The sequence below is a fragment of the Triturus cristatus genome, chromosome 5_2, assembly GCF_964204655.1.
Source record: "Triturus cristatus chromosome 5_2, aTriCri1.1, whole genome shotgun sequence".
NCBI lineage: Eukaryota > Metazoa > Chordata > Amphibia > Caudata > Salamandridae > Triturus > Triturus cristatus.
Window position 1 is genome coordinate 534,545,987 of NC_140588.1, and position 15,455 is coordinate 534,561,441.

The 15,455-nt window shown below is 49.3% G+C and overlaps 1 protein-coding gene across 38 annotated transcripts in view; it reads left to right on the forward strand.

Moving 5' to 3' along the window:
• The window catches only part of CLASP2 (cytoplasmic linker associated protein 2), a 1,832,463-nt gene that overhangs the window by 1,744,030 nt on the left and 72,978 nt on the right, over nt 1-15,455 (forward strand). For all 38 annotated transcript variants that reach the window (XM_085607571.1, XM_085607579.1, XM_085607573.1 and 35 more), the window contains one exon: nt 4,103-4,231. In XM_085607571.1, the coding sequence (XP_085463697.1) occupies nt 4,103-4,231 (129 nt within the window). The remainder of the gene's footprint in view (nt 1-4,102; nt 4,232-15,455) is intronic.

Consider the following 15,455-nt stretch of genomic DNA (forward strand, 5'->3'; position numbering starts at 1 on the left):
GGAGACATAATTGAGGACAACAGACCAAAGGAAGCCCAACCATTAGGCGCATAATCTTTACAACATCACCCCAATATGAGAACACCTTGGGACAAACCCATGCCAAATGATAAAAATCAGCGTCAGGGGCTCCGCAACGTTTACAGGTGGCAGTCACGTAGACCATATCGATGCAATTGGGCAGGCGTATAATACAGCTGATGTATATATTTAAAGTGAACCCTTCGCAGATTCCCTTTCGATGTCAAGTGCCCAGTTAGGCGGCAGCAGCCCACCCACTCAACCTCAGCCAAAACGCGCGGCAATACTGCTTTCCATTTATGCAATGCCACCACAATGGAAGTAGCTGCCTCCTTCTGTGATATCCGATATAGTCTAGTGACCAGTTTCACCCGCGAGGGAGTAGTGTAAAAGAATTGCAGTGCCTCCAGCGCAGGCGGCTCCGCAGGAAATTGCGAATACAGCCAGCGCATGGCCGACCACAATCTTGGTGTAGGTGAAGAGTTGCATAGCGGTGCGAGGGCCGTCAGCAGCTAAGGATGCTGAGGCAATGAACCGGCCCCCGGGGTACACTACTTTCATGGTCACCAAGTTCATGCCTCTGAGGATCCGCAGAGCACCCACCTCAGTGGTAACCGAGAGACAGGTATGATGAAGCAGAGGCATACTGGGCGCATAAAGTGGCAGCTTCTGCGCTCGCCTACCCAACTCCTGCCATGCCTTAACCGTGGTCTGAACTGTGTCAAACTCCCCCTTTTCGAACACTGTGTGAGTATTAACAATCATGGCCTTGAGTGGTATGGGATGCACCGCCCCAGCCTCAACTGCCACATGGGGAATATAAGCAGGGTCATGTTGCCAATAATACGCAAAGTGGGCTTGCGCGCACAAGTAGTATAACTGAAAATCAGGCGCCGCAAAGCCACCCAGCTCATAAGGGAGCGTAAGTGTTTCCCACTTGAGATGAGGTTTTTTGCCCCCCCCCCACGCCAATGTAAAAGTGATCGAAGGGAGTTGAAAAAGTGACGTGACAGATGTATCGGTATATTTAAAAATAGATACAAAAAGCGGGGGAGGATTACCATTTTTATTAAGGCTAGTCGGTCAGCGAAAGAAAAGGGCAGCTTAATCCAGCGGGCGACCTGACGTGTGACAGCCACTCCATAGTTGGCTCACACCACCTTTTGGGGATCGCGGTGCAACCACACACCCAGATATTTCACTGCATCAGTACACCACACCAGAGGAAATTCTAGATCAATTGGAGACGTACAGTCTGTAAGGGGCAGTATCATGGACTTGGACCAGTTTATACCGAGCCCTGAAAACCACTCAAGGCGAACATACTCCCGGAGGAGGGGGGGCAAATGAAGGGCCAGCTCACGCACATATAGCACCATATCGTCTTCATACATGGAGACTGCCAGAGGGCATTGAAGAAACTGCAACGCCGCCCGGGAATAACGCTGCCTCAAGATACAGGCCAGAGGTTCAAGTATGAGCGTAAACAGTAATGGGGAGAGCGGGCAGCCCTGACGCATACCGCGATGAATAGGAATCGGATGAGATACATGACCATTAATCCTCACTCGGGCTGTAGGGCAAGTGTAGAGCAATTTGATCCAATTAGTGAAGACAAAGGGCACCCCCATACGATGTAAAATTGCAAGCATGTAGGACCAGGAGATCCTTAGCGGCGTCGAGAAGCACCGCCACCGCAGGCAACGTAGGTTCCAAGACATGCATAACCGCAAAGAGCGTTCTAAGATTGTGGGAGGTGGAACGAGCAGGCACGAAACCAGATTGGTCTGGCAGAACCATGACCGGTAGAATCAGCTGCAATCTGGTCGCCAGGACTTTAGCTAAAATTTTAACATCTGTGTTGATTAGGGACAGTGGTCGGTAGGAATCACATCTGTCAGACGGCTTGCCCGATTTGATAAGGGTGACCACCAGTGCTTCACGCAGCGTTGGGGGCAGGCATTTTGTCTCAGAAGCCTCCTCATAAACCTGGAGCAAGCACGGGGCAAGAATGTCAACATAGGTTTTATAAAACTCCGCTGGCAGATCGTCAGCGGATTTACCATTAGGGAGAGCGGCTATAGCATCCCGTATTTCACCAAGGGTGAGCGGGTGCATTAAAAATTCCTGCTGCCCCAGAGAGAGCCACACTAACGCAATGTCATCCAGGTATTGCTGTAATTCAGCTTCATCTGCAGCCGGGCGATGAGCATACATGTCCTGATAAAAATCGGCAAAGGCTTGCAAAATATTGGGGGTGTCATGATGGGCGACACCATCAACTGTGAGCGAACTAACCATGTACGCGCCACCCCGGGGTTCCATAATACGGGCCGCTAGTGCTCTGCCCGGCCTGCTACCCTCCCCATAGTATCTGGCCATGCTTCTTCGGGACAAGTGACGGACATTTTGGTCTGCCACAGCGTTATATTCTGCAACTTTCTCTTTAATGAGTGCAAGCACAGAGGGGTCAGGTGCGCTCTCATACCTCCGCTCCAACCCCTGCAACTCACATTCTTTGCTGACTTTCTCTAAATCTTCAAGACTTTTTTCTGTTTATCCAAGTGGTTGGTTCGCACTATTCAGGGTACCTGACACCATCCCCTCTGTCTTGACTGCTTTCTCTGTCTCCTCCATTCTGGCATTTATGTTGAGGTGGAGTGCGTTTGGCAGGGCTCTTTCAAAAACAGTCACCCGCAGTGATCCCCTGGCCGCCTTGTTTGTATCATCTTTATCTCGGCCTACTTGGTGTTTGCTTTTCTTCCTTCTCCAGATGTGTTTTGTATTGTTTCTCCTTCTTAGGGTGGTTGTAGTAGCTTCTGGATAGTCTTCATTGTCTCTGTTCTTCAGAAATTTAACAAGCCTGCCTACCGATTCCCTGTGGAGTCCCTATATTTCTCCTTCAAAATTGGTTCTTCCTGAGATAATCCCACATTTGCCAAAGGATCAGCATTTAGCCATTAGCACTTGTTGTTCTGTAGGCGTTCTATCACTGTTACCCTTTTCGCAGGAGTGGTTAAACTCAAGTGTGACTGGTGATGATCGTCTGTTATGTGGAGTGAGCTGAGGCTGGAATTCCACCATTTTCCTATTTATCTTGAACTAAATCTTTTAAATAATCTAAGGACCCAGAGGTGGTTAGAGTTTGAGTGATGCACAAGATCCATTGTAAGGTTCAGAAACCACTGAAACCCCTATCATGGGATTAGTTATTCCAAGTAGGCATACATATTCTTACGATTTGGATTTATCAACAACTTTTGGGTTTGATGGGCAACAATGCAGATGAATAAATTAACACAAGCCATACAAGTGTATATTGAGAACATATTGTAGTTTCCTTTTCTTGTATTCTCTGTGACACTGTATTTTTAGTAGCATATTATAAAAATCCCTTACGATTCTTTAGATTCTTTGGAGCATCTCTAAGCTGTACCTATTCCTGGTCATGCAATGATTCTAAATTATTCCATTTTAATAGGGATGTCTGTTTAGCACTGTCTCACCTGGAGTTGTCATTAACAGACAATAAAGCATCCAAATTACATTTCAAACATTACCTTTACAATTTCCCCCCTGAAGAACCCAGAAATGGCAGTTAAACTTTGTCATCATCATTTACTCCTGAAGTGTCATAGAAATGCTAAACTTTTGTTTAAATGAAAAGGAGCAGAAACATGCTTCTTTTTTGTTTAAGTTTTGAGTTGCCAGAATGTCTGCTTTGTTTGTATTCATTAAAATCCTATTTGTCTAACATGTAGTGCATTAGACTGTGACAAATTTGATAACCATTGTGTTTTTTCAAGTTTGACACTCAAACTTGGTTGCTTTGATGTATCTTCAGGTAGTGTTTTGCATTTCCGCTGCAGTGACCCTGTCAAAAACATAAAAGCATCATGAAGAATTATCCTTATTGTTAAACTTTGTGAAAACCTGGTTCTAGTATGAGTCCTAGTCAGAACTACTACTAATATTAGACTTACTCAAATCTAAAGTTAAGTGGGACTATTTAATGTTTAATGTTGTAACTTGAATACTTATTGAGAGAAAATAATACTTGCAATTACTTTATAAACTTTAGTACTCAATCCGAGCTTTGGCTTTGCGGGTCCTAAGAGAAATTCTGAGGTATCAACCAGCCAGATTCAAGAATTATGCGGAGTTAACCATTATGAAGACACTGGAGGCGCATAAGGATCCTCATAAGGAGGTAAGGACACAAGGCCAGTCAACCTGAAATGTTAATATGTTCTTTGTAATGTGCATCGAGGTAAATAGTTTTGGGGGGAAAGCAGAACTTTGCATGTTCAATAGAAGTGGGCCATCCTTGGAACTTTTCTGCTGTTTCTAGGTCTCTTTGTATAAAGAAACTTAATAAAAAAGTGTACTTATTGTTCTGGCTTACCTCTTATCTGTGGCCTATGGGTGTTCAAATGTGTTTGTATATAATTCGACCAGGCGAACTGTTCTATGGTATGACATTTGGTAATAGTGAAATCTGAAAGAAACAGTTAGTTATAGATTCCTTACTTTAGAATCTCCCCAGGCGACAGACTGGATCCGGAAAGTTTTTCATCAGCAGTACCCCTGTGCGTCGGAAGGTGGCGTCGGTCGACTCCGCGTTTGTGGTCACCTGGATGACGTTGCGGTAGCTGCATAGACGCTGTCCACACGTGCTGACGTCAATTCTTTCTTTTTCCACGCCAGCAAGCGCAGCTCCGGAGAGAGCGGTACCCCTAGTCATTTTTTAACTGAGCTTTTTTGTCAACGTAATTGTTTTTCGAGTCCTCACGACTCTTGGTGCACAAGGGATGCCCGGCTTTAAGGCTTGCAGTTCCTGTTCCCGACTGATGTCGGTGACGGATCCGCACCGCATGTGCCTCTACTGCCTGGAGTGCGACCACGACCCCAAGTTGTGCTCCGACTGCCGGACCATGGCCCGAAGTCTTTGCGGGAGCAGTCCCGAAAGCTACTCTAGGCCTGGCAGTCGCGCCGTGCCATTCGAGGTCCTGGACGCGGAGGAAGTCGAGGGACCGGTCGCGCAGCCACCACCATTCATCTTTTAAGTCTTCGCACTTGGGGTCAGGTAAGTCGAAGCACAAAAAGAAGTCGAAGAAGCATCGTCTCTCTTTGACTTCTCCCCATCCGTCGGACCACCCGCGACAAGGGATGCGGGTGGTGCCCTGCCCGGGGCTCCACGTACAGAGTCCGTAGGGTCGGCTCTGGGTTTACCCCCCTTCCTGGGACCGGGAGCGCCCCCTGCCCAGCTTAGTTAGTTCTACGAAGCGATGCATGCCATCTTTGGGCAGTCCGACTTTGTGGGCGTGCCTTCGGGCCCCACGGACTCGGCTGGGGGCCCTGGGCCTTTCGCAGCTTCGGCGCCCCAGGGTCCCCTTGGATCTAGGCCTGGATCCGGATTGGCGGTGGTCGACCTCGTTACGCCTTCCCCGGCGCCAATTCCAGCCGACGTTGACCACGGCCTCCACCTCGAGGTAGACACGGAGTCGGACCGATGCCGGATCTGACGGCGGTGGGTACATTTGTGCCCCTGATCTACCCTGGCTTTTTGAGACCAGATTGGCAGCCAGAGGAGGGTGAGGAGGACTGGGAGGGGTCTGGGAACCCTTTAACCGACCAGTTGGTGTACGAACCGGACTTGTGAGAGGAACTGGGGGAAGCCAGCGGTCTGGATACCTCACCAGACCTTGGCATGTTGTCTCCTACCGTGGCTACGGAGGAGGGAGCGTCATACGCAGTGGTGTTGCGTAGGGCGGCCGAGTCTCGCTACCTCGAGCTACCTACGGTGGCAGTCAGGACTAACCTCCTGACAGAGGTCCTTCAACCAGCAGCAAGCTCTTCGGAGCCTCTGCCGCCGTGTAATGAATTCTCACGGACGTCCTTGTGGGCACGTGGTCCAGGCCCAACACAGTGGCTCCTGTGGACAGGATGATTGCACGACGCCACCGCCCGACCCCGGGTGAACCCACTTTCCTCTCCCAAAACCCCACCCCTGAGAGGTTGGTGGTTCAAGCCTCCACTACTAAAGGCGCCTTCCCTACCGCACCACCATAAAGGGAATCCAAAAAGCTCGACCACCTTGGGAAGAAAATGTTTTCTTCCGCCAGCTTGAAACTGCAATCGGTAAACACCACATGTCGGTTGGGCCGTTACACCCCTCTGTGTGGGATATGGTGGCACAGGTGCTGCCTCAGTGCCCGGAGGAGGCCCAGGCCGTACTCTCCTGTGCAGTTGCCGTGTGGAGATGCAGCGATGTTTACCATCCGCTGTGGCTGGATACCGCCGACGCACGTGCCAGGACGATTTCCACATCAGTAGCCCTTCGACGCTACGCCTGGTTGCGTTCGACTGGTTTTTCCGGGGATGTCCAATCCACCCTTATGGACATTCCCTTTGATGTTCGTCGCCTTTTTCGGCGACAAGGCAGACAATGCGCTAGAGCGCTTTAAGGACTCTCGGTCTGCTGCCAGGTCCTTGGGCCTCTCCACCACTCGCCCTGGGCAGTCTGCCTTTTGCCCCTTTGGTGGCTACGGAAGGGGTGCCTTGTGACGTCCAGCTCAGAGCAGCAGGCCGGCACAAGCTGTTTTAGCACCAGCGCTCATGGGGACGTGGGAACCACCGGCGTGGTTATGGGGGCCAGCGGGCGGGCAGTCCACCACAGCCCCCTCTGCAGCAGCCTCCAAACCATCCTAGTCTGATCTTTCAGGGCCACCAAACACCAGTGGGTGGCAGGATCTGCCATCACCTCCCCCACTGGCGCAACATCACGTCAGACAGGTGGGTTTTGCAAATAGTCTGAAAGGGCTACTCCCTCCCCTTCGAGACTACCCCTCTCTCCATGCCACCTCAGTACCATCGCATGCCGGAGGATCAGCTGGCCCTTCTCTAACAGGAAGTTTCGGCACTCTTGGCGAAGGGTGCCATCGAGCACGTTCCTGCCCCATAAGTAGGTCATGTTCACTACTTTCTGGTACCCAAAAAGGACAAAGGCCTGCGTCCTATTTTGGATCTCAGGAACATCAACCGCTTCCTCCGGAAGGAGAAATTCAAGAAGTTGACGGTTGCTCAGATCTTGTCTGCCCTAGACCCTGGAGACTGGATGGTAGCGTTGGACTTGCAGGACGCTTACTTTCACATCCCCATCCTGCCGGCCCACCGGCGTTACCTGTGGTTCCCGGTAGGCTTCGAGTACTTTCAGTTTACTGTGCTCCCCTTTGGCCGTACCAGCGCCCGTCGGGTGTTCACGAAAGTAATGGCGGTGGTCGCAGCTCATCTGCGCAGATCAGGGGTTCCAGTCTTCCTCTATCTCGACGATTGGCTGATGAAGGCGGGCTTGCCACAGGCTGTCGTTTCCCACCTCCAGACTAAGGCCGACATCCTGTATTCGCTGGTGTTCTCCATCAATGTGCCGAAGTCAAAACTGACCACCTCTTAGAAGCTCCTCTTCAATCGGAACGGTTCTGAACACGACGCAGTTTCGGCTTTATCCTGCCGAAGAGCGAGTCCGGGATATTCGGGCTATGTTTCCGATCTTTCAGCCCCAATCCCGGGTTTCGGTCAGGATGACCTTGAGGCTGCTGGGCCTCATGGCCTCCTGTATCCTGCTGGTCGATCATGCCAGGTGGCATACGCAGGCTCTTCAGTGGGACCTGAAGTTCCAATGGGCGCAGCATCAGGGGAATCTGTCCGATTGCGTCCAGATCTCGGAGGGCACTACACGACAATTGCAGTGGTGGCTCACGAAACAGGATTGGGTGAACGGCAGATCCCTCTCCCTTCCCCAACCAGAACACACAGTGGTGACAGAATCATCCCTTCTGGGATGGGGTGGCCACATGGGAGAGGCAGAGATCAGAGGCCTCTGGTCTCTGGCGGGGTCGGGGCTGCACATCAACCTGCTGGAGCTTCAGGCGATCCATCTTCCACTCAAAGCATTCCTTCCCTCTGTCCGGGGAAGAGTGGTGCAGGTGTTCACGGACAACACCACCACCATGTGGTACTGCAACAATCAAGGTGGGGTGAGGTCGTGGACCATATGTCAAGAGGCCCTCCACCTCTGAACATGGCTGGAACATCAGGGCATATCCCTTGTGGTTCAACACTTGGCAAGTTCACTGAATGTCAGGGTAGAGGAACTCAGCCGCAGGTGCATGATGAATCACGAATGGCATCTTTAGGTGGTGCAAGGTCTCTTTCAGCAGTGGGGAGAGCCTTGGTTAGATCTATTCGCCACCGAAGAGAACGAGCAATGACAGCAATTCTGCACATTGGAATTTCCAAGGCGGCACTCGCTAGGCAACGCTTTTCGTCGCAAGGGGAGTTGCTGTCTTCTATACGCCTTTCCGCCTATACCACTTCTGCCCAGAGTGCTGAAGAAGATCAAGCGCGACCAGGCCCAAGTCATTCTTTTGGCTCCGGATGGGGCACGAAGAGTCTGGTATCCCGAGCTGCTCATTATGGCCATCGATCCTCCGATCCGACTGCCTCTTCGGGAGGATCTTCTGTCACAGCAGCAGGGGACGGTCCTCCACTCAAACCTGTCCAGCCTCCACCTCCTTGCTGGAGATTGAGCGGCGGCAGTTGACGTCGCTTGGCCTGCCTCCCGAATCTGTGATGTAATCTTGGCAGCCAGGTGTCCCTCCACTAAGACGGTATACGGCTGCAGATGGAATAAATTTGTGGCATGGTGCACAGCCAAGGCTGTGTATCCCTTTTCTGAGGTTCTCTTGCTCCTCCTTTCTTTGGCCCAGCAGGGCTCTGCTCTGGGCACTCTTAAGGGTTACCTCTCGGCCATTTCAGCCTTCCTCAGGATCCCTGATCAGCCTTCTCTTTTCAAGTCCCCTGTTATAAATAGATTTCTTAAGGGCATTACTCATCTTTTAACTCCTGTTCCCTTCGTAATGCCCCTATGGGACTTGAACTTAGTTCTAACATATCTTATGTGCGCTCCCTTTGAGCCACTGCATAACTGTCCTCTCAGACGTCTCACTTTGAAAACTGCTTTTCTGGTGTCCATCACCTATGCACGCGTTGGGATTGAGCTGCAAGCTCTGGCTTCCAAGCCTCCCTTTCTGGCTGTCCATCCGGACAAGGTAGTCCTTAGAACTAGACCTTATTTTCTTCCCAATGTGGTTACTTCTTTCCACATTGGCCAAATCATCACTCTGCCCACCTTCTTTCCGCCTCTACATCCTTCGAAAGAGGTAGAGAGGCTCCACCATCTCGATCCAAAACATGCTCTTTCTTTCTACTTGGATTGCACCAAACAATTCCGGGTGGACGACCAGCTCTTTGTTGGTTAGGTGAGCGCTAAGAAAGGTTGGGCCGTGCACAAACAGACTATCTCCATGTGGGTCGTTCTGTGCATCAAAGCCTGCTATTCTTTTGCTAAGAAGGAGCCTACAGTGGGGCTGCACGCCCATTCCACCAGGGCGACGGCAGCTACTATTGCTTTGGGACAAGGAGTCCCCCTTAATGACATCTGTCAGGCAGCTCCATGGGCATCTCTGCACACGTTTACGAAACACTACTGCCTGGACAGCCAAGTCCGGAGAGACTGCTTCTTTGGCCGTTCTGTTCTCCAGGACTTTCTGGTGTGAACTTAGTTCACAGACCCACCTCCAGGGTTGGTATTGCTGGGGTATCTTTTCTAAGGTAAGAAATCTATAACTAACGGTTTCTTTCAGATGAACAAGTTACTTACGTTCGGTAAGGATATATCTGTAAGAAACATAGGTTAGTTATAGATTCCTTAAAACCCCACCCATCCTCCCCGTTCTGCGAACTCACTTCTAGGGCTAAGGACATCCTTTCAGGGCCCTGGTGTTGTGCCTCATTGGTCAGTGTCTTGCATGGCTCTGCGCTTCTGGCGTGAAAAGTCATGTACAGACCTGACGTCAGTGTGCCAGGGCAGCGTCTGTGTAGCTACCACTACGTCATCCTGGCAACCACGACGACGAACGTGGAGTCGACCAACGCCACCTTCCGACGTTCAGGGGTATTGCTGACGAAAAACTTTCCGGATCCAGTCTCACGCCTGGGGGAGATTGTAAGGCAAGGGATCTATAACTAATGTTTCTTACAGATATATCTTTACCGAAGGTAAGTAACTTGTTCTTGAGGTGGAGCCTGGACACATTGGAATTTCGTATAATAAACGTAAATTGATGTGTGCATTTATATGCCACAATATGCTGTTTTTAGAGTTTTTACACCATAGTTATGAGGAGCTCATAAATGATGATTGGTTTAGTAACCTGTTACTGGCCCTATTGGGAGTTTCAGAGGTGCGTAAAGTCAACTCAGACCTGCCATATTTCCCCAGGGGTTTTGGCTTTTAGAAGTAGACATAGTCTTGGGATAAACTGCAGAGGAGAACTTGCAATTATTCTTTTTAATTGCAGTCCTTCTCAGAATTCAACCTGTGAGCCTTGTTAATTCTGCACCTCCAGTGGGACCACCAGAACTAACCCCTACACGCTGGAGCTCTCATAATGTAGACCTGAGGGTAGGAACAATTGGTGAAAATGGGAATGCCTCGCTCCGTAGGAGGTCTGTCTTTTATAATGTGTTTTCCAAGATACTTGACTTCCTTTGATTTCAAGCTTGTGCTAAAAGTGATACGTAGGTGTCATGAAGGTACCCCCACTACTGTGTTGTCATTTCCTTTTTTCACTTACAGCACTGATTCTGAATCCCACAACTCCAGGAGATTTTCCAGTATATGTTTCTGTTACTTTGTGTTTATCAATAAGGTGCATTGCCACCTAAGTTGACTTTGAACCATCGGTGGCTGGCATATAGCGGGGTGGGGGAGTGGAGGACGGGAGTGTGGGAGCCGGGAGAGGGTGTAAAGAACAAACATATTTACCTCCTCACCGCGTCTTGCCATCGTCCTCTCGGGAACAGAGCACCCAGGCCCCCCTGAGCCAATCGCAACACTCTTGTTAGAAATGGGATTTCTTGTTGGCTAGGGCACGCGCCTAAGGCAGGCAGAAACCTCCACTCTAGTCAGGACAAGGGAGTTACACACCAAAAATAACCCCTGCTCACCCCCTTGGTAGCTTTGCATGAGCAATCCGGCTTATCCCAGAGGCAATGTGTAAAGCGTTTGTGCAACACACACAGTAGCAACACACTAGGCACACCACAAAGGAAACCCCACCAAAGGTTATATAAAAAATTGCCTTTGTATTACTCATAAACACATTAGATCATAATCACAAACATACAATGTGCCACCTGGCACTAGGATATACTTTACAGGGGATTAGAAACAGGAGAGGGACAATCGGGCCACTTTCAGAACCATTAGAATGCAAGTAGTAAATATAAAACAACTAGCAGCTACTGGCATTAGCATTTAGGCACAAACACGTTATGTATCCACATTAGGTATAAACCTATTATGCATAAATCACGGTACATTAAGCATAAACCACAATATGCATTAATTACATTAGCTCAACAGTGCACCATATTAACACTGTCCAGGTGCATACAAAGCCTTAGGGCCTTGCGCCCCACCAGTCAGTGTTCCCACGCGGGTGCCCTGTCCTGGGCTCACCCCGCAATGCCCTCCTCCTGGTGCAATCAGTCAGCACCAACCCTGTGCCCTCTCCAGCCCCACTCACCGGGGCATCTCTGCGGGCTCCGTCACCTTTGATGAGGTCTGGCCAATTCCATCAGTGCCGTGGTGCCGAACCATCGGGAAACGCATAGCGAAGTCTTCAAGCCTTCTGTGGACCGTGTAGCCCTCAGCTGTGTCTGACCGGGAGACGCTGCTCCCTCCTGTTGGGCACTTTTCGGCTTCCTCCTTCCTGTATGGGCCGGTAGAGAGGGAGCACTGCTTTCCCCAAGCACGGAGCCTTCAAGTGGCTCCAGACGTGATCCTCTTCGTGGGACTCTGCCTACAACCAGGCAAACTTCTGCCTGGCTTCCTCTTCGGCGCTGCTTTCTCTGGTCAGCCCCTCCTTCAGTCAGGCCTTCACTGCCTGACTTCCGGCCTCGGCTGATTCTCGGTGTGAAGTCTCCTATGCTCCTGCGGCCCCTTCCTACCGGCCATGGATATAAAATCACGAGCGCTCGCTGGGCGCTGGAAGGCAGGAGTACCCCCTTTATGGCTCAAAGGAATATAGATCTAAAAATGCCCACCACATGCTCCTGGCACACAGGCACAGTGCTAGGGGCACAGTGAGGGCAAGGAAGCAAAAGCGCTCAGCCCGCGCTTTCAGCAGATCACCTCCCTCACGCCTCGCAGTGTTTTCAGAGCGTGCTTCTTTGGCGTAATGGCAGGCAGCTCCCCAGCAAACCAGGGGGAAAGTCCAATGCCACCAAGGGCAGAGCTGGGCACAGGCAGGCCAGCATGTAGGGACCCCCAGGTAGCAGCAGCTGGGTCCCACAGCAGTTCCTCCTTGCCCAGCAGTCCTTCAGCCTCTCAGCTCCAAGTAAGCAACAACTTTCATGGAGTCACAGCCCCAGTATTTATACTGGTAATGTCTTTGTTCTTAGGGATCTGCACCCGGTCCAGCCCAGTTCTGGGGGGCACTTAATATTTGTATACAGCGCTCAAACACCCTCATTGTCAGTGTAGGTCCTGGCCCAGACACACCACAAGGGGGCGGAGCCAGCATTGTACAAGGCAGGCACAGACCTATTCAGGGTCAGGCGCTACTCCTCCCACTACTCCAAATGCAGATCTGCCTATTCAGCCTAGCGCTGACTCACCCAGCCCCTCTGGAGCCAAGGCACCTCCCCAGTCCCTGTCACTCCAGAGCCAGACATGCAATACACATCAGTTAAGCACAAAGACCCATAGAACACAAAAGTAAAAAGAACTATTGATGGACAGAATGCAGAACAATGTCATACATTCACCCCAGTACAGAGAACTGGGCCTAAATCCTTCGTGGGTCCTGGGCTCACTGTGCCACTGGAATTCGGGCTGGACTGTTCCCATGAGGCGAAGGGTCAAGACTGATTTGCATATGGCCAGGTCTAAACTGGGGTGGCATGGTGAGCAAAAGAATGATGGATTTAACCAAGATCTCTTGACTGGGGGTGAATGTTTTGATTTGTTCTGCATTCCGTCCATCAATTGTGTGTCTTTAACTTCTAAAAGTGGCATTTCTAAAATAGTGATAATGAGTCTGCGTACACCATTACGCAGCATTTATTATTACTATTCCAAACATATTAAACTTGACCACACTGCTTCTCTCATATTAGAAATTACCACTGAAACACTTATCAGGGAATCCCCATTGCATTCCTATGAGAGGGCAGCGCTCACAGCAGTTAGAAAACAAAATGGCTGTTTGTCACTATCAGGACATGCCACATAGTTAAGGTACATGTCCTACCTTTTACCTACAATGCTCCTTGCCCATAGGGCTAGCTAGGGCCTACCTTAGGGGTGACTGATATGTAGTCAAAGGGGAGTCACAGACGTGGCACCCACTTTATGTGCCACATCACAGCGGCAGTAAACTGCACGCACAAGCCCTGCAATGGCAGAGGCCTGAGACTGGTTTGAAAGTCTACTTTGGTGGCTGGCACAAGCAGCGCTGCAAGCCCAGCAGTACCATTTAATTTACTGGCCCTGGGTATCTGAGATACCGCTTTATTAGGGACTGACATACGCCAAACAGGTGTAGACCAATCTTACCATGTTTACCACAGAGTACACACACTTTACACTGGACAGCAGTGCTAAAGTGTCCAGAGTCCTAAAACCACAAACACCAGGTCAGAAAAAAGACTAGGAGGAAGGCAAAAAGTTCAGGGGTGACCCTGCAAAAAGGGCCATTCCCAACAGCTCCATTGCAGCATTGTGATTGGTAAGCACCCAGGCTCCCCTGAGGCAATCACATTGCTGCAATGAAGCATGGTGATTGGCCTGAGTGCCATAGTTCGGTGCTTAGCAAGGGAATAGGGGCCTGGGTATGTTCTTCATGTAGGCTGTAATGCAGTCTGGGTGGAGAACATGCAAAGTGCACATGAATGTTAGGCAGGCCAAACATTCATGCACACTTTAGGGAGTGCAAACCACTCCTCCCCTCCTCTGTCAGCAGAGCAGCCCCGCCCCACCCGCAAAGCTGACCCAACAGGGAAAAAATAAAATGATAATAATTTAGCTATTATCATTTTATTTTTCCTTTAGTGACACTGCTTAAAAGCAGAGGGGCGACGCTCCTCCACCTTAGTGGAGGAGCCGCCACTGCTTTGAACTGCAGCCCCAACAGCACTCATAGCAAAAAGTGAATGTCTCCCTCTCAGTGCCCCCCACATCACTTTCCATCCTTGCTGCATTGGTCCGTTCTTTGGCTTTGTACTCCATTTATTCCTTTATTGCTGTGCCAGACGTCGGCCTGGCTCTGTTCTACCTATATCTTTCTCACTTGTTATGTGAGGCCAAGAATAATAATAAACTGACTCTTGTTGACGTGAAGAGTTTCTTTCCATAACCTCATTGAGGATGAGAATGTTGTCTCAGAGGCTGACAACCTCAGACCATATATCTATTCTGTTACAAGAGTCTTGGATGCCCGACAATAATAAAGGTGGTAAGGAAGCTGCTGGAGATAGTATTGTCTTGTACACAGGTTAGGACTAATTGCCTGATTTATGCTGTGGAGCCTGCAAGACAAGTCACCCCCTTTGCACACAGTTAGTGACACTCTTAACCAAAGCATTCATGGCCATCTGGGTATATCTATTCCCTGCATTGAATAGAGCTCTTCGAGAAAGCACTGCCCTACAACTTGTGAACATAGGTTTCTTTTCTTCTAATTGACAAAGAAAGAACTCAGGCAATTAATGATTCTTATCACAAACTAGAGGCACATACCAGGACAATCAGAGAGACAAAAAATACATCAAATTGAAAAATATATTATTTATTGTTCTAATAAAAAAAGTAAAAAGATAACTCTATTTCTATCATATATTCTTTTTGTACAGATACATAGTCATTATAAATAATTACACAAAAAACAATTCATGCACAATCTTACTCTCCAACCTTCACACAATCATACTATAACCCATCTCTCTTCAAACATACTGTTGCACTTTTCTCATCCATACTGGTGAAAATAACAATCATTATAAATAAATATATTACAGCAGACTGATTATTGAAATGATGGTTACAAAATAGTGGCCTGACTTAAATCTTGTTCATTATTCTATAAGTTCTTCTAACACCGCACCAGCTCACCTGAAAACATGTTGATATCACTAAACCTTTTCATGTCAATCCGCCTCCTTTGAATCCTTTCTTGAAATGTAAGTCAAAGGGCAAGTACGCCATATTTCTCCCTGTCTTCAATGCTTGCTTTTCTCTTAAGTGTTCCAAATGTGGTGTGTTGACAAAGGTATCACCCCCATACCAAAGCCCCTCATAAAAATCCATT